Source organism: Microtus pennsylvanicus, chromosome 5, assembly GCF_037038515.1.
Source record: "Microtus pennsylvanicus isolate mMicPen1 chromosome 5, mMicPen1.hap1, whole genome shotgun sequence".
NCBI classification, from domain to species: Eukaryota; Metazoa; Chordata; class Mammalia; order Rodentia; family Cricetidae; genus Microtus; species Microtus pennsylvanicus.
This window is the reverse complement of record NC_134583.1, coordinates 131,815,159-131,833,081: the sequence shown is the minus strand read 5'-3', so window position 1 is coordinate 131,833,081 and position 17,923 is coordinate 131,815,159. Positions and strand designations below refer to the sequence as shown.

The 17,923-nt window shown below is 48.3% G+C and overlaps 1 protein-coding gene across 4 annotated transcripts in view; it reads right to left on the bottom strand.

Annotated features, from left to right (window-relative positions):
• Window positions 1–17,923, bottom strand: part of Rbm20 (RNA binding motif protein 20) — a 183,179-nt gene that overhangs the window by 42,886 nt on the left and 122,370 nt on the right. For all 4 annotated transcript variants that reach the window (XM_075974388.1, XM_075974385.1, XM_075974387.1 and 1 more), the window contains exons 2-5: window positions 13,894–14,986; window positions 12,528–12,589; window positions 10,190–10,281; window positions 9,489–9,583 (exon numbers count right to left, since the gene is read on the bottom strand). In XM_075974388.1, coding sequence (XP_075830503.1) covers window positions 9,489–9,583; window positions 10,190–10,281; window positions 12,528–12,589; window positions 13,894–14,986 — 1,342 coding nt within the window. The remainder of the gene's footprint in view (window positions 1–9,488; window positions 9,584–10,189; window positions 10,282–12,527; window positions 12,590–13,893; window positions 14,987–17,923) is intronic.

Here is a 17,923-nt window from a genome sequence, read left to right as displayed (position 1 = left end):
AGATTTTAAATGCAATTTAGACTCATGCCATGCTTGATTCATAAAAAAGGTGACGTGATCAGTATTATTGCTCTATTCCTGAAACGACGTATATAGACCTATCTATGATTTGCCCTATTCCCTATGGAAGATCTCAATGAGGAGAGGGCGTGGCCGGAGGAAGAGGGAGGCAGAGGGAAGTAGGGAAGTCCCTGGGTGGCACCTCCAGAGTAGAGTGTGCTCCCTGAGGACTCTGACAAACACAAGAGCTTTTGGTCAGGCAGCAGGATGCTCTGTGGCCATTCCCAGCCCGGGTCCGCTAATTAGCCCTAAATGGCCTTTGGCGTTAATGATACTGTGCATTCCCCCATCTGTAAGGAACACCTTCCAAGACGCTTAGTGAATCCCAAATCCTGTATACACTAGTTTCTCCTACACATACATATCTACTATAAACTGGGTATAATAAAAGATTAATAATAACCACTTATAAACTAGAACAATTATAACAGCATACCATAATATGAATTGTTTCTGGAATCTTCCATTTAATTTTCTCAGACCTCAGTTGACCTTGGGTGCCAGAAACTGCACAACGTTAAACCAAGGATAAAGGGGCTCCTGCATTGTGGTGATGGGTGCCCAACAGCACCGTGGACATCCTGACAGTCGAGAACAGCATCGTGCTTATTCTGTTCAGACGGTGTCGGGTTAGATAGGGCTTAAGAATGTCCACACTTCAGGTTCTTAGGCAGCACTGTAATCTAACTTAGCATGTAAAATAACTGAACACCTAACTTAGGAGTAACAGCTGGGTCTCAGTGAATAAGAGGCAGCCCGGGTTCAAATAAGGCCAATGCCATCAACCTATCCAAATGCCTTTGGGCCTCACTTCCTTCCCTGTCCAGAATTGCTGCTTGCTATACTGTGGGATGCTGCTCTCTGCTTATTCTGGTACTAAGGGATGCATGGATCATTCTTTGGTCAGTTGGGCCCAGTGAGACTTAACTCATCCAAGCTTTTCTTTTAATATTGTTTAGAATGGTCAGGAAACACTCTGACTGATGTTTCTGTGTCTTTGATTAATAAAAAAGGATGACCAGGTAACTCATTAACTTTGATGGCTAAAAGTATTTCCAAACCAAAAAAATCATCATCATCATCATCATAATATAAAATCTGGAGGCTTCCTGACAAATGATAATCTGAATGTAAGAGACAGAGGACCTGGGTTCAAGTCCCAACCCCTTGAACCCAGGCGTGTAACCGGCTCATTTTCCTTACAGTCACTAGTTTCCCAATACCTAGAACAAGGGAGGTGGCTATGTGTCTAAAGTCCTTTCCAAATGTGAAATAACTCTGCCTTGTGTCTCTAAGCTTGAAAATTCCAGTCCTCCTGGAAGCTTTGCCAAACAAGCCCTAAAGTGCAGGACTTTCCCATGACAGAACAAACAGGAAACCCGGCTCTTTCCACCCGGGTATGGCCCGCTGTTCAGCCACGCGTGTCCACAGGGCGATTCACTTTTCGGCGTGGTGCTGCTGATTTTGGCTTATTGGCATTGCCGATACACTCTCGGGGCCAGCACCATGTCTATCAGCTACCCTGCTCTGGGAGTGATTGCTGCCATGGTGCCAGAGAAGCCTGAGTTGACGCGTGTAGCTGAGGTCTCTCTAGGGGACATTCCTATGGCTAGTGCATGCTTTACTGACACCAGGGGCAGGATGGTGGGACCAGGATTGATGGTTAACCCTGTACCCCTGTAGTCAACTATGAACCAGTTACTGGATTTTTCTAGCCCCGGGTTTGCCTGTCTGTAAATCCAGGAGAACAAAATCGATTCCAAAGGCTGCTTGAGAAGAGGAAATGCCGCGCCGTTAGTCAAGTGCTCTGCTGTAGTGTCTAGCCTCCAACAGGCTCCTGAACAAATGCTGGTCTCCTTCCCCGCTCCTGCTATGGAGGGGGTGGGGCTATGATGACCTTGGTGTGGGAGAGAGTATTGCTGGAATGAAGTGAGAGAATAGCGAAATTCTCAGGAAATTAAGATGAACAGTGTTTGCAAGCTACTCTAAAATGATGATTCAGGGAAGAAAATGCCTGGCTTACAGACAGACAGACAGACAGACAGATGGTGAAACACAGGAAAGGAAGGTGAAGTTAATCGCAGGGGAGAAGGGAGACGTGAACACTGGCAAGAGTCCTACGGGAGCCCCTTATGCCTTATGCGTCACTTGGAAATATATTTAAAAGTATATATATTTTTTCAAGAGGAGCTCTGGGATAGAAACAGATGGATTTTAAGGAAATGCTTGGCTCTCACCAGCCTGCCTTTTGGCTGTGAGGTGCTGATGGGCTCAGTTCACACCCACCACCCGGCTCTGCTGCTGGGATCCAGGAGACACACACGTGACAGTGCACTTGAGATTTTCCAGTCCAAGGTCAGACCTCCAAAAGAGCTAAGGCGTCAGGGCTGTAACCAAAGCCCTAATTACCAAGCTGAAAGGACAACCATCCTTCACCAGCTAGGAGAGGCACTGACCTCGGTTGGCCCCGGGTAGGATCAGTAGCTCAGGCTGTGTATTCTAATACGCTGGGCTACTCTTCTGCCCGATGCTTCCTCTGATGGTTCTACAGCTGGATCCCAGACTTCTCAGTTCACCCACAAATCTTTTACAGCTGGGTGGAAATGCGAAAAGAGCAAACCGTCATGTGGCTGAAGGTTCTGAGGCCTCACAGTGCCTTTCAGTGCAGGTAGAAACAGGCTCTGTGTGTGAGTTCAAAGAGGTTCAACATGTTCAAATACCTCAGAATTATAATAAGGATATGGCTCAGGGCAGGGGACCCGTGGATCAGAGAGGTTTCGAGCAGTATTTCCTGCAGCTACAGATTGTAGATTCCACCTTCAGCAAACTATTTCTGGGCTCCAGCTGGATATCTCTGGGTGACCTCATTTCATATGGCAGAGTCTCGGGGCCTCTGCTGGTTGTGTGCTAGAAGCACATAAAGAAAGACAAAGGACCTCACCATGGTGGCTCTGAACAGGACGTGCAGGTAGAGACGGGTGTGGCTTCCACAGCTGTGTCTCTTGAATTAACTTGGAGTAGACACGGATGCTGCTCCCATGGATGCTCTCAAGCAGTTTAGCAAGCATGCTAGCTTTGCCGTGGAATAAAATCACTTTTATTGGGGTCAAGGATTTGTCTATGGCTATTAGGTTGTTCCCATTCTGAGTAACTTTATCCCCATAAACTTTAGAGTCACAAAATACATAAAAAGGCAGCCCTAGCAGGGCATGATGGCGCACACCTTTAATCCCAGCACTCAGAAGACAGAGGCAGGCGGATCTCTGTGAGTTCAAGGCCAGCCTGATCTATATAGTGAGTTCCAGGACAGCCAGGGCTACAAAGTCAGACCCTGTCTCAAAAGGAAGATAAGACAAGGCTGGAGAAATTGCTCGGTGGTTAAGAGCACTGGTCACTTGCAGAGAATCCAGTTTGATTCCCAGCATCTGCATGGCAGCTCACAACTTTCTGCTACTCCAGTTCCATGGGATCTAACACCCTGATAGTTTCATGAGCACTAGGCATGTATGCAGTGCACAGTCGTGCATGCAGCAAAAACACCCATACATATAGAAAATTCAAAAACTAAATTTAGTTTTTTACATAAAAAATATGGTACAATAAACTGTGTCCTGTGATCTGATTTTTAAGTACCTTTACTTATTAAACTTGTTAAATTTATTAAATGAAGCATGCCTCCTGCTTTCTCTGCAAAGTCATGAATATGTTAGTGGTAAAATTATTTCTACATCATGGTGTATTACTTTTGTCACAAAAGGAAAAACAATAAATATTTATTAAAAGAAAATGTTAAAACCCAGAAAATAAAACCCACCCAAGTCCCCTATCTCCTTGGTATCAGTCTTTGAAAATGCAGCTGGTGGTTTGGGCTAAAGGAACAGAAGCAATGACAGAGCTAGAGCAGAAACAGGAAGGGGACAGTTAGTGTGGGCCACGCTGATCCTCACGCACAAAGACATTGGAAAAGCCGTGCTCTGAGCCGCAGACTCAGAAGGCCTGGCACAACAGATACATGTTCTAGAAACGGCCAGCAATCTGAGGGACAACCTATGCCTGGAGCCTGGAGCCTTCTACAAACATCCTGCTCTCCTGGGCCTCGATTTCCTTATTTGTGACTGCCTGGAACACAGGATATTGGTGAGAAAGGAAAATTAAAATGATGTGTGCCATCCCAAACCCCAGAGGGCCATCTGTGACACCACCACTAAATGTGGAGGGGCCTGCGCATACTCACATGATACTACAGCTGCACGCAGACAAAATATGCCTTTAGCGGGTGCAAGAGACCTATTTACAGCCTGAGGAGTCTGGATGGCCCTCTGGAAACCTGACCACTCTGTTTATGACGACTCAGACAGCCAAGGAGAAGCCATGGCTCTGACAAGTAGCTCAGCCTAAGTGAAAGGTGACACCTGTGTCTGGGGACCCTGAATAGAGGGAGAGGGGCTGGGGACGCTCGACAAATTGCACGCCACTAACAAGGCAGACATCTGTCACTCCAAGGTCCTGTCTCTATTAAAATAAATATAGAGAGGAAAGAATCTGCCTTGCACAGAGATGGGTGAGCTTAGATTCAGCCCAGCTATGGCCAGTTTGCAGCAGCAGCAGGTTTCTGAGGGAGTTTTGGGTTTTTGTGGCAGTTCGGATATGTTCCGCACCCCCAGTCCATCGGCCCTGTGCTGCTTTGTTTCCCACATAAAAACAGAGCTTTCAGAGTAGCAATGGGTTTTTGTTGTCCCTCAAGCAATAGTGGTCCCACTGTGACAGAGTCTTGGTTATGTTTGATTTAGCTCAACAGAATATGTTCCTGGAAAGACTCTGTAAATGGACTCATACAGAAAGGGCCCTAGTATAAGCAGAAGACAAGATTGCAGAGACGAACGCATCGTAGCCATCACTGAGATGGGCTGTCACTTTGAATTTTCCCAATAAGCATATATTTTGTAAAGAAAAATGTATGCTACACAAAAGAAGCTCCCGAGCTCATGCTGGAGCCTGGCAGAGTCTCGCCACCCTCAGTGAGTTTCGTTGTCTTTGGAGGTGTCTGTAAGTAGTGGCCAGCAGTTGATGACTGCTCCCCGCAGGGCTGCCCTGAGTCTTCACAGAGCTGCTGAAGAGTTTCCAGTGGCAGCTCAGCTCCTCAGCTTGTTTTCTGCTGTCTGCGTTTTTGCATTTCAGATTTCCCAAAAGAGAGATATGCCTTCCTTTGATTCCACTTGGCAGAATGAGTTAACAGGCCACCAGCATTTGACAGGACTCCAGTGAATGATTGTGTACTGGGAATGTAGGCACTGGCGGGAGTCCTCGATCCCCCAGATATCCCTGGGGAGGGTAATGTGACCAGCAAGACATCATAAAAACTTATAGTGATAAAGCTCCGCAAATGAGGCTCCTCCCCTCCGGTTGGGAGCTACAGGAAGCTCTCCAGCCCCACGCTCATCCTGGGAGTTGCTGCTGCAGCGCAGGAGAACCCGGATGCCTCATGTTACTAGAGTCTTTACGCTGTTTCATGGCTGCCCAAGGCTGGGAAAGCCCCTGAACCCCTAAATTTGCTTCAGCTTCTCCTCCTCCTGGAGAGCTTGTGGGGTGAGGTGTAGGGAGAAGGAAAAGAAATTCACCAAGAAGAATCACTGCAAAAAGGAACCCCCTAAGAACCTGGAAGCAGGTGTGTGTTGCTCTGTGGTGAGAAGTGGGTCTCCCAGATCCAAGAATCCTTGAACCTTAAACCACCTCCGTCTTCCAACACCGTAACCTCAGGAAAGGTACCAAGTCTTTCTTGGCCCCAGTTCCTCAGCTGTCCAATGAAGTAGTAATAGTACCCACCTATAGAACTGTCTGGAGGACGAAATGAACTAACACAGAGCAGAAGGCTGAGAACACATTAAGCACAATAGAAATGTGAGCTGTAGTTTATGGCATCCGGCGTCTCCATCTCCTCCTAGCTGCCTGGGTAGAGAGCATGATGTTTTAAGATCTCCCCACCTCCAGCCAGTTAGGAGGAGGAGTCCTCAGAGATCTTTTTGGATTAGCACAGAAGGTCAGAACCATTACCAATGCACATTGTCACGTGTTTTATGTTTGCCTGGCATGTTCACGATTTAAAGGGCTCCACGGGAACCTCAAATCATCCAAAGAGGAGCAGATGTGACAATCTGGTGGCCCCGTGCAAGCCGAACATTGACACGGGAGTGGGCAGAGTCACAGCTAGCACGAAGCGGTTTTCAAACCATTCTAGGTAGCTCCCGTGGGAAGAAGCACGCATTGCCCAGTAACAGCCATTGCTGGCTCTTTACAGGACCACGTACCAAGCTCTGCTGCATACATACATCATCCATGTATGTGAGGGGCACTCTGGGGCCCATCCCAAGCCTCACTCTCAGCCTCTGGCACTGAACTAGAAGGCTGTGTGTGATGTGCCAAGATGGAAGGCATAAGACGAATAAGTTGCAAGCCATGTGAAAACCTAGCAATTTTCCCTACCCTTCAAAGTCATCATTTGGAGAGTTGCTGCCCCTGTTTAACAAATGAAGTTACAGAGAAGTAAAATGGCCTACCTGTGGCCCCACGGCTGTCAGCTCCAGAACTGAGACCTGAATCTAGGTCTCTTGACTCCAAGGCCATAGGCTCATAGGTCAGCACGGGAGAGTGAGAACGAAAACTGGGACAAACTCAGAACTGCCCTGCCCATAGCTCTCGCAGCCTCTTCTAAGTGATAAATGATACCAGTTCTTTATCTTGTGCCCAAGCCTCAAGAGGGAGTGAGTGTGCAAGCTCTGACCTCAGTTTACCTCCCCCAGCTTGGTCATGGTCATCCTCTTGAGCCCCACATATGGCACAAAGGTACCTTGATGGCCCATACTCCTTGGGGACAGTGAGCAGCAAGGATCAGAGGATCAGATCACATAAGCTGTGACTTGATTTTAAGGCAAGGGACAGACCTAATTAAAGCCCTGTATGTTCTCTCCTGGGACTGACCCAAAGCTACCTGGATCCATACATGGCTCAGAGGTGAAAATGAATGACAGAAACCACCAAATCCATTCTGACTCAAGCATGAACTTGCAGACAAGAACTCTCCCCTAAAGAACTTCTACTCAACACTGTGGATAAATAGAAACCCGTTCTTCGTGTTTGGCCATGCCTGTCACTCACTCCTGACCCAGAAGCTGCACCACACAGCTTGCTTTTCTGATGCTTTATACAGATATGCCAACATGTGGAGGGGACAGCACAAGGAGACCTTCCCAACAGAGCTGTGAGAAGAGAGGAGGAGGCCACAGCTGCTCTCAGCACAGCGATGGTGGCGCACGCCTTTAATCCCAGCACTCCAGAGGCAGGCGGATCTTTGTGAGTTCGAGACCAGCCTGGTCTACAGAGCTAGTTCCAGGACAGGCTCCAAAGCCACAGAGAAACCCTGTCTTGAAAAAACAAAAAAAGAAAAAAGAAAAGAAAAGCAGAGGCAGTGGCTCAAACACTCACCAGACGCCCTGTGGGAGAGCTTTGTGGGAGAGCTTGGCCATGTGCCTTTGTTTATCAGCAGGTTTTGATAGCATGCAGAAAGTCAATAACAGATAAACATCAGAAGCCAAAGAGAGAAAGAGGGGGCTAAACTGGGGCCAAAGGAAGACACGCCTTAGGGTTTGAAGGACAAAAGTGCACGTCACAGAGACCGCAAACAAAACCAAGGTCAAACAACCAAGGTCATAGTCGTGTCGGGGAGATGTCCCCGCTAGAAAAATGCTATGATGACAACCCGAGTTTGATCCTGGGAACCCACACCAAAAGCTGGATGTGGCAGGCTGCATCTACATCCCAGAACTCCACAATCGAAACGGGAAGTGGAGACTGGGGACTGGCTCTGAGTCTCACAGGCTACACCACATATGCTCTCACACACACACACACACACACACACACACCCCATATGCTCACACACATATACTCACACACACCCATATGCCACATATATATATACATGTACACACCATACACACTCACATACTCACACATACACACACACACACACACACACACACACCATATGCCACACACATATACTCACACACACACCCATATACCACATATATATATATATATACATGTACACACCATACACACTCACATACTCACACATACACACACACACACACACACCATATGCCACACACATATACTCACACACACACCCATATACCACATATATATATATATACATGTACACACCATACACACTCACATACACACACACACACACCCTCATATACCACACACACACACTTACACACACACACACACACACACCCCATATGCCACACACACATACTCACACACACACACCCATATACAACACACACACACACACACACCATATGCCACACACATATACTCACACACACCCATATACCACATATATATATATACATGTACACACCATACACACTCACATACTCACACATACCACACACCCTCATATACCACACACACACACTTACACACACACACATACACACACAAATACACAAACCAGCACAAGAGAGCACTAATGAAGTCCCCTTTGGAGCCAGGAACCTGGAGCCACTTGTCACTTCCAATCTCAGGCTTAAATTTTAGAATCACACTCTCAGCCAAAGGGATCCACAACAATAAAATATTAAAAATGATTTTAAGGCTAGAGAGGTGGCTCAGTGGTTAAGAGCACTTCAGGTTCTTCCAGAGGAGCTGAGTTTGATTCCTAGCACTGGCATCAGGCGGCTCACAACTGCCTGCCACTTCAGGCCTAGACCTGATGCCTTCTTCTGGCCTCTGTGGGCCTTGCACTGACACAGACACACACATAAATAATCCAGGGGTATGCTAAGACAGGGTCTCACTATGTAACCTTGGCTGGCTTGGAGCTCACTGTGTAGATGAGGTTGACTTTGAACTCATAGAGACAGGCCTACTTCAGGCTACCAAGTGCTAGGACTAAAGGTGCGCACCACCATGCCCAGCAATACATTTTTTGAGAATTTTTAAAACATAAAAGCATGTGACTTTCCCCCTAAAAAATTACGAAATGCTAGCTAGTAAGTATCTTTGATTTTTGGAAGATATGGCAAGAAAGCTCGATCCTGTGGCTCATGGCTGCAATTCCAGCATTTGGGATGCTCAGGCAGGAGGGCCATGTGTTTGCAGCCAGCTTGGACTATAGGGTGAGCACCAGACCAGACAGGGCTACCCAGTAAGACCTGTCTCCATAAACAAGCAGCAGCAAAAGAACGTTTTCTGTGTTTCAATACCAGCAGGGTGGCTGAAACCCCTCCTGGCCTCTGTCTAGGGACACAAAGACCCAGCTGCATCCCAACTCAAATCTCTTGGGCTAGACATGGCAGTTGATGTGAACACTATGGGGATGATGAGGTAAACAGAGGAAAAGCTTTTATACTCACATTTGTCCCCGAGGAAGCCGAAGGAAAGGTGGGGTTTGACTGAGCAAAGGCCCTTGGAATGGCTGCGTACGGTGTTCCAAGATTTGAGGCATAATCTGAATGATAAATGACACCAGGTTAAAAAGAAAGTCACAAACTTAACCTTCGGAATTCATCACTGGGGAGACCGCATGACTGGTCGGTGTCTGCCTTGCCGGCCTGAGGACCTGAGTTCCATCACTAGACCCCACATAAAACTGCAGACATGCTAGGTAGAACTTGCCTGTAATTCCAGTGTGGGGCAGGCAGAGGCACCAATGAGAGGCCCTGCCTCACACACATACACACACACACACACACACACACACACACACACACACACTTCGCAGGTGGTAAGAGAAAACTGAAATTTTTCTCTTGCTATGCTTATTAGTGTTTGGCAAGATTACACCTCTGGGCCTGCTGTAGCTGGCCCAGAGGAGGGCCTGAAATATTCCAGAGAATATTGTCAATGCTTGGGGTTGGAGTATCTACACACGAACAGGAAGCTCATATCCAGGAAGTCCTGTCTGTGCACACACAGGAAGCTCATATCCAGGAAGTCCTGTCTGTGCACACACAGGAAACTCATATTCGGAAGTCCTGGATCTCAATGGTGGAATATAAACCTGAGGACTGTTAACTCTGCTGCAAGCTGCCATCCGAAGGCCCCTTCCACTTACCCTCATTTCCAGTGGGGTTATAAGCAGCTGTGCTGTTTGGGGAGGAGCACAGTGTCCCCTCTGCTGATGCAAGAATACACCGGAGGCCAGCACTAGAGGAGAGTCAGACAATCAGTTTCTTCAAGAAGTTAAACAAAATCGAGTATATGACCCCAAATTCTGCTCTGATGTATAAAATACCCCAAAATTGAAAAAAAGATACAATAAATACTCAGGTGTAGCCTGGAAGGAGGGCCCTAAGAGAGTCATACATGGATGCCCCTGGGAAGGGGAAAAAGATAAGATCTCCTGAGTAAAGGGAGGGTGGAGAGGGGTGGGGGGATGAAGGGGACTGGGGGGACAACATAAGGGAATAGGATGGTCAAATTGAGGGAGGAACAGAGGGGGAAAGCAAAGAAAGAGAGATCTTGATAGAGGGAGCCATTATGGGGCTGGGAAGAAAACTGACACCAAGGAAATTCCCAGGAATCCATAGGATGACCCCAGCTAAGACTCTAAGCAGCAGTGGAGAGGGGGCCTGGACTTGCCCTGTAGTCAAATGACAACACCCTAATTATCATCACAGAACCTTCACCCACTAACTGATGGAAACAGATGGACAGATCCACAGCTAAGCGAGAGGGAGGAGGGATCATATGAACAAAGGGGTCAAGACGAGACAGCTGACCTGAGCTAGTGGAAGCTCACTGACTCTGGACTGAGACCTAGGGAACCTCCATGGGACCAAACTAGGCCCTCTGGATGTGGGTGACAGTTCTGTGGCTTGGGCAGTCTGTGGGGCCACTGGCAGTGGAACCAGGATTTATCCCCAGTGCATGAACTGGCTTTTTGGAGCCCATTCCCTATGGAGAGATACCTTGATTGGCTTAGATGTGGGGGGAGGGGCTTGGTCCTACCTCAACTTGATATGCCAGACTTTGTTGACTCCCCATGGGAGGCCTTATAAAGAAAAAATACTCAGGTGTAAATAAAATAAAAATATGAAATAAATAAAAATTCATGTGTGGCTGCTCACAGCCTTCATCACCATGGAGAACACAGAAATGTGGTTTTTGGTATGTAAGAAAGCAAATATTGCTTGTGTGATATGATGTAGATGAGCCTCCTAAGATACGGTACGTTTAAAGAGTCAGGCTATAGGGGTGCATTTACATGAAATGTCCTTGAGAAGCAAACCCATAAGCAGAACAGATTGGTCCCCAGGGGCTTTGGTGGGGAGGGATAGGTGGATGTTAGCAAGACCAGCACCATTGTGAATGCGCTAACTGCTGCTTGGTTGTAAGACTGTGATGAGCTATACCACAACAAAGAAAAGGGGGGCCTTCGTAAAAATTCTTTTAACCGTAGTAAGGTACCAAAACACGAAACGTACCGTACCGTTTTGCCCATGTTTAAGGGCGCTAAATACAGTCACAGAACCCTTCACCTTATAAAACTGAAACTGTGCCTGGGAAACACCCACTCTCCGTTCCCACCAACCCCAGACTGTTCAGCTTCCAAAATACCTCAAAGGAGTGGAATTTACAAATCAAAATTATGTGTGTCAGAATTTCCTCCCTTTTAGAGACTTCAGTGGCACTGCATTGTGTGGAGAGGCCACACTGGTTGGTCGGTTCCTGTTCAATGGGCCCCCAGCTGCTTTCACTTTTTAGCGATTGTGAACAATGGGAGGCCTTGCCGTTGTCTGTTCTTCATCCTCCTCACTGACCTCTACGGTAGGCCTTCACCCTGGGATCTATGCTCAGCATGGCAGCCAGCATTTTGTTCTGAGGGTCCTGTGTGTATCGCTCCCTCCTTCAAGCCCCTACCAGCTCCAATCACACTCACAGGAAAACAAAAACAAAATCAAACAAACAAAAAAATCCACGTCTTTACACCAGCCCAGGGACCAGGACCTGGGACTTGGCCCTGCCTGCCTCTTTCTCCTGTCTTTCTGTGCTGGTCAGACTTGATATTTATTCCCCAGGTCCACAAGAGTGGCAAGCCTTCAAACCTCCAAATCCTGTTCTGTCAATCCTGTTCTGTCGGGTAGGAGTGAGCTTCCCTCATACCATAGCCACCCCCAGGAGGCAGCCTCAGAGAGGTCTCCCCAAGTTGTTCCATTTGCAATACAAAGTGCCCAAGAGGCAGTGACAGGCACACGCTTCCCATCCCTCCAGCATTGCCTTCTGCTTGGCAGTCACACCAGCAGTCGGAGCTTCTGTGCTTGCATTAAGTGGCTGTTCCCGGAGGATGGGGCTTTCTTCCCCTGCTGGGTTCTCTGCAGTTTCCCTGTGCCCGGCTTAGTGAACACTTGGTGAGCCCAGGCACGGAACCGAACCGTCTGGAGTGCGCTCACCTTTCAGAGAAGAGCAGGCATTTCTGGGCGTGCAGCCTCCCTTTCACATGCAGTTCCCAGTCCTAGATGAGAAGACCAGAGAGGCAGGGGTGGGGGTGGGGGCAGAGGACAAGGATTGTTACTATCAGGCATGCAGGGAGCGCTGGGTACCCAGAGGCTGGAACAAAGACACCTCATCTCCCTTTCTCTCCTCTGCCTCCCACCCCAGTTGCTGCAATACAACTCTCAGTCCCTTTGGTCAACCCTCATCTGCATTCCCTGTATCCATCTTGGATGACCACCCAGACTTGAAGTCAGATTCCCTCGTCTCCTCTCCGCAGAGAAACGCCACCCGCTTCTCTCTGGTCTATGGTATAGTGACTTCTAAAGCCTCAGGAGAGGCCCTGTGAGACCATGACCTCCAGCGCCTGCTGGGGTCACTGCCATCACTGCGTCCACACTGGACGTGGGGAAGTGCATCTCCCTCAAGTCCCAGAGACATATCTGGGTGACACGACCTGAGCAGCGGTGATTCCCACAGAATAGGAACTGTATTACGCTCTGGGACAGGCTGGGAGCGGGCTGGTGCAACACTGACTCAGGGAGGCCACAGCCACAATGAAATCCCTACTCCATCACTCTCTATGTCTGGGCCTAAAATTTCTGATCTGTGAAAAGAGTACCTTCTTGGGGCATGGAGGCCTATGCTTATAACCCCAGTCTTCAGGAAGGCAGAGGCTAGCCTCAGCTATAGAATGGGCCCAGGATCAGCCAGAGCCCAGTGAGACCCAGTCTCAACACAGTAAGGCAAGAACAAAATCCAAACCCCGGTGTCTACCTCACATGGTTACCACCAGCACATGGAAAGAGTTTAATGTATGTCAGCTGTTACATACATTTTATTATTTTGAAATATTTTGTTGCATTATCAGTCCACCTTGGAGTAAACATTCTACTGTGTGGGTTCTTGTTCACAGCAGTGCAAAGCATTTCACCACTGGGTGGGGGGGGGCAGCCTCGGAAATCTCCCCCTCCATACGATACAGTTGGCAGTCTTCCTTAATGGTTTATCTGCTTCCAACCTGAGAACTGATCTTTTACCCTTAACCCTCTTTCAAACTCAGTACAGCGTCTATGTTGAAGGGTCTGTATCTTCTAGAATGGACAGAGAGGAAAAGCCTTCAAAGGGAGCAGGAGATCTCTGCTTTTCATCTATGTAGGGGAAGAAATCTCCTACCTGCCTTAAAGCATTGAAAGGACCCTGATTTAATTCTGAAATTCCTTTGGGGTCTACAACCTATGGCTTTAATAAAGGACCCTGAGGACCTGACCAAGTCAGGTGCCCCAGAGTCAACCCTTGGGGCCCAGCCTTCCTCGGGTGCCTCACCTTCAAGTCAAACACCTTCTTGTCACAGATGCTGCAGATGTGTGGCAGGTGAAGCGGAGCCACGCCGTGGAAGTCATTCAGCTCCTGAGCCTGCAGAGGCCTTACGGACAGCACCGTCTGCTCCTCCTTGGCCCTCCGCCGGGAACAGCTGAACCCCTGCTTGCTGTTGTTAAGCCGAACTCCAAAGGCAGGAGGGGTCCTGTCTGAGGTAGGTTCCTCGGGATCATAGAGCTCATAGGGCTGGCTGGCAGGCGGAGGCCACATGTTGGGTCCTGCTGCAATATCAGGCTTGTTTGGGCCAGAGAATCCAGGGGGGCTCTCCCATTGACTGTTCGCACCTTGCAACAGCCCACCAACCTCCCCTTTCACGCCCCCAGCCTGTTCAGCCGGAAACCCGCATGCTGCGTGTGACCCGTGGGCATTGGGTCCATAGAAGTCTTTAGAGAAGGCAGCTTGGCCGTCCTGCCCTGCGTGGCTGTAGTGCCCTTCATAGGCCACACTACCTGATGCTGGGGCCGAGGCCGAGGCTGGCAAGAAGGCAGTCTGGCCCTCCGTTTCAGAACCGTAGGCCTGGCTAGGATTGGCTTTGCCGTACTCATAGAACCCCGCCGTAGCTGGGGTTGTCCCAGCCTTTCCAATGCCCAGGATGACTGCCGGTTGGGCAGTGGTCTGAGGCATCACCCCACTGAAGGGGTGCACCACCACAGCATTGGGGGGCTGACTAGGGAGGTTCACGGAAGGTCCCGGGCCTCGTGCCTGACTAGGGGGTGAGAAGGCAACTGTACTGGATGGAAATCTGGTACTAGGTATGGTAGCAGCATGCTGGGAAACCCCAGTAGGTCCGTGTGGGGTGCTGAGCACAGACGGATGCCTCAGCTGGTTGAAGAGAGGCTGCGACATGGCCACTTTGGAGAGAACTTGATTCAGGACCGTGGCTGCTGCTGTGTTGTTGGTGACAGCTGTCTGTGCCAGCTTCAGCCGGTGGAGGGTGAGCTGGGCCTGCAGCTGGGCCAGCTGGAGGCTGGCTGGCGAAGGGAGCAGAGGGTTCTGGTTACTGACTGAGAAGGGGCCCTTGTCCAGGAGCTTGGCAGCACTGTAAGGAGACAAGAGGTCCACATGCATTGCTAGGTTTCAGTGAGTGGTCCCTTCCCCCATGCAAAGAAGACCCCACTTCATGGATCCTACAAACAAGTACTGACATGTTAGGAAATGCCCAAATCTTCAATACAAAAGGCTATGGCAGAATGGTCAGTCTCCCTGGTGATTGGAAGCAACCATTACACACAAATGCTTGACTAGCAAAACCTCCAAAATTACAAGCAGATGCCATCATTGAGAGATAAGGTAGAAAAAAGTGTCAGCCGGGTAAAGTAGCCCAGAGCTGTAGGAGAACAGGAGAGAGCGATGTCTCAAATTTGAGGTTAGCTGATCTACATAGCAAGTTCCAGGCCAGTCGGGGCTACATAGTGAGATCCTGTCCCAAAAAAACAAAACACAGACAAAGATAATGTATATATCTTTGATAAAGGTGATTTGGAATACATGGTCATTACTGTCATAGTCTCTGATTCAATAATTCAATTATGACAAATGCATCCCAAGGCAAAACTTGATAATTGAAAATGTCCCTATGACATTATTTAATGGCTGAAAATTAGAAACATCCAATAATAGGGAGACAGAGTTTGAGCAGAGTAAATTATGCTATATCTATATAACAAACACATAAGTAACCATTTTCAATTTCATTTTGAATGTATACAGTATTATTGAAGCATTTAAGACATTCAGAAAGTTTGTCCAGGCCCAGAGGGATTGCCTCAGCGAGTGCTGCATCTGCTGTCATCCCCAGGTCCCACGGTGGGAGGAGAGAACTGGCTCTCACAAGCTGTCCTCTCGAGTTCCACAGGCACATCATGATATATGCACATGCCTGCCCCATAATAATAATACATAAAGTATCTATAGAGACTTGCTCTGTTCCAGCCCAGCGTGCTAACTCCCGACACCCTAGCTCCCAATACGCTAACTCCTGACGTGCTAACTCCCAACATGCTAACTCCGACGTGCTAACTCCCAACATGCTAACTCCCAACATGCTATCTCCTGACATGCTAACTCCTACATGCTAATTCCCGACATGCTAACTCTGACACGCTAATTCCCGACATGCTAACTCCCAACATGCTATCTCCTGACATGCTAACTCCTACATGCTAATTCCCGACATGCTAACTCTGACACGCTAATTCCCGACATGCTAACTCTGACACACTAACTCCAGACGTGCTAACTCCCGACATGCTAACTCCGCACTTGGCTCTTGCTTTCTTCTCCCATAATGATGAGTTCATCACTGCCATTTGATAAGCATCATCTTGAATTTGGCAAAAATCACCGGTTCAAAAAGAATTATCACTTAAATCATATGAGAAAACCCATATGTTTCTTGGCTTGAAAACTATACACAGAATGAACTACATATATATTTATGACACACATTTTCATCCTGGTCCCCAGTTCAGATCCAAAAATAATAAGATGGCTTTTTACACAGAAGTAGTATATGCAACGACCAAAAATATTATAAATGGAAAAGATCTACATTTGAAGTAGAAAGTGCTGGTCAGTTTTCACAGAACCTTATGAGAGGCGGGAGGAGCCGGCCCTGCCCCGTGTCTTTCTTGTGCCCCGTGTCAGTTGGCTATTGCGTTTCTGGGCAAACCGGGAATGGCCTTGCCTACACATAGGACAGACTTTCCCAGAGAAGCAGGTATATGTGGCGTCCACAGTTGAGGCTTTCGGGTAAACCATATTTTCTGGGTCTCAAGTTCTCCTTGTGGGAAATGAACATAACCAGGAAATGTGTTCTGGATCCGGTGGAATGGAATTCTGGGGCATCTGAATGGGGTTGTGAAATCTGGAGTCCAGACTGATGGACCAGGCAGCCTGCATAATCAAACTGCTTAGGAAGATGAAGCTGGAAAGGGACACACAGCTGTGTCCTCCCGTCTCTGCTGTCACGAGCACTGGGCAGTAAAAGCTCAATATAATAAAACAGGGAGGGAAAGACAGAGACAGCGAAGAGGCTGGGGGCGGGTTAGGGAGAGGAGAAAAAGGCAGACAAACAAGGGTGTGGCAGGCCACACCTCCCTCTCCAGTGCTCCTTTGAGGAATGCTTAGGTTTCTCTGGGAGGAGGCAGAGAGACAGCGAGACTATGTGAGCTTACCCGGTGATGCTCGTGACCTCTGAGGGCTTGGTGCATTCTCAGGGGTCACACTGGATAGGTCATTTTCATTTCAGTTTTGTAAAGCAAGAAGGTAGAGTTCTGAACCCTCACTGTGATTGAGGAAAGTGGGTTCAGCCTGTGGGACCCAACCCCAACCCCACAATTAAAGTGGAACCCTCTGGGCCCCGTGTGCATCCTCCTGGGCTCTTGCGTGTTTGAAGTGAGATCCCACAGCACTAGCTACAGCCGCACTTAAGTACAAGAACAAAACACACTGCCATGCCAGATTTTTTTTTATTTTTATTTTATTTTATTTTTATTTATTTATTTATTTATTTATTTTGGTTTTTCGAGACAGGGTTTCTTTGTGGCTTTGGAGCCTGTCCTGGAACTAGCTCAGTAGACCAGGCTGGTCTCGAACTCACAGAGATCCGCCTGCCTCTGCCTCCCGAGTGCTGGGATTAAAGGCGTGCGCCACCATCGCCCGGCTCATGCCAGATTTTTTAAAAAAGGCTTTGCTCCTCTTTCCCTGTTGTGTGAGGAATCATGCTGGACTCTGAGACTTGGCTGCGTTTTGAGATATGGGGAAAGAGGAGGAACGATGCTAATGGTATTCTGGGCCTTTTCCCTCTGGGGACTGTGCAGGTGGCAGCCAAGCTTTGCGGGGCCCTTGGGTGGCACGACAATCCCAGCAAGAACAGAGTGAGAGGGGCCAACAACTGTTGACGCAGTCAAGATGAACCGAAAGGAGGGATGGTCCTGTCAGATGCATGGTTACGACTTGTGTACCACTGAGACTT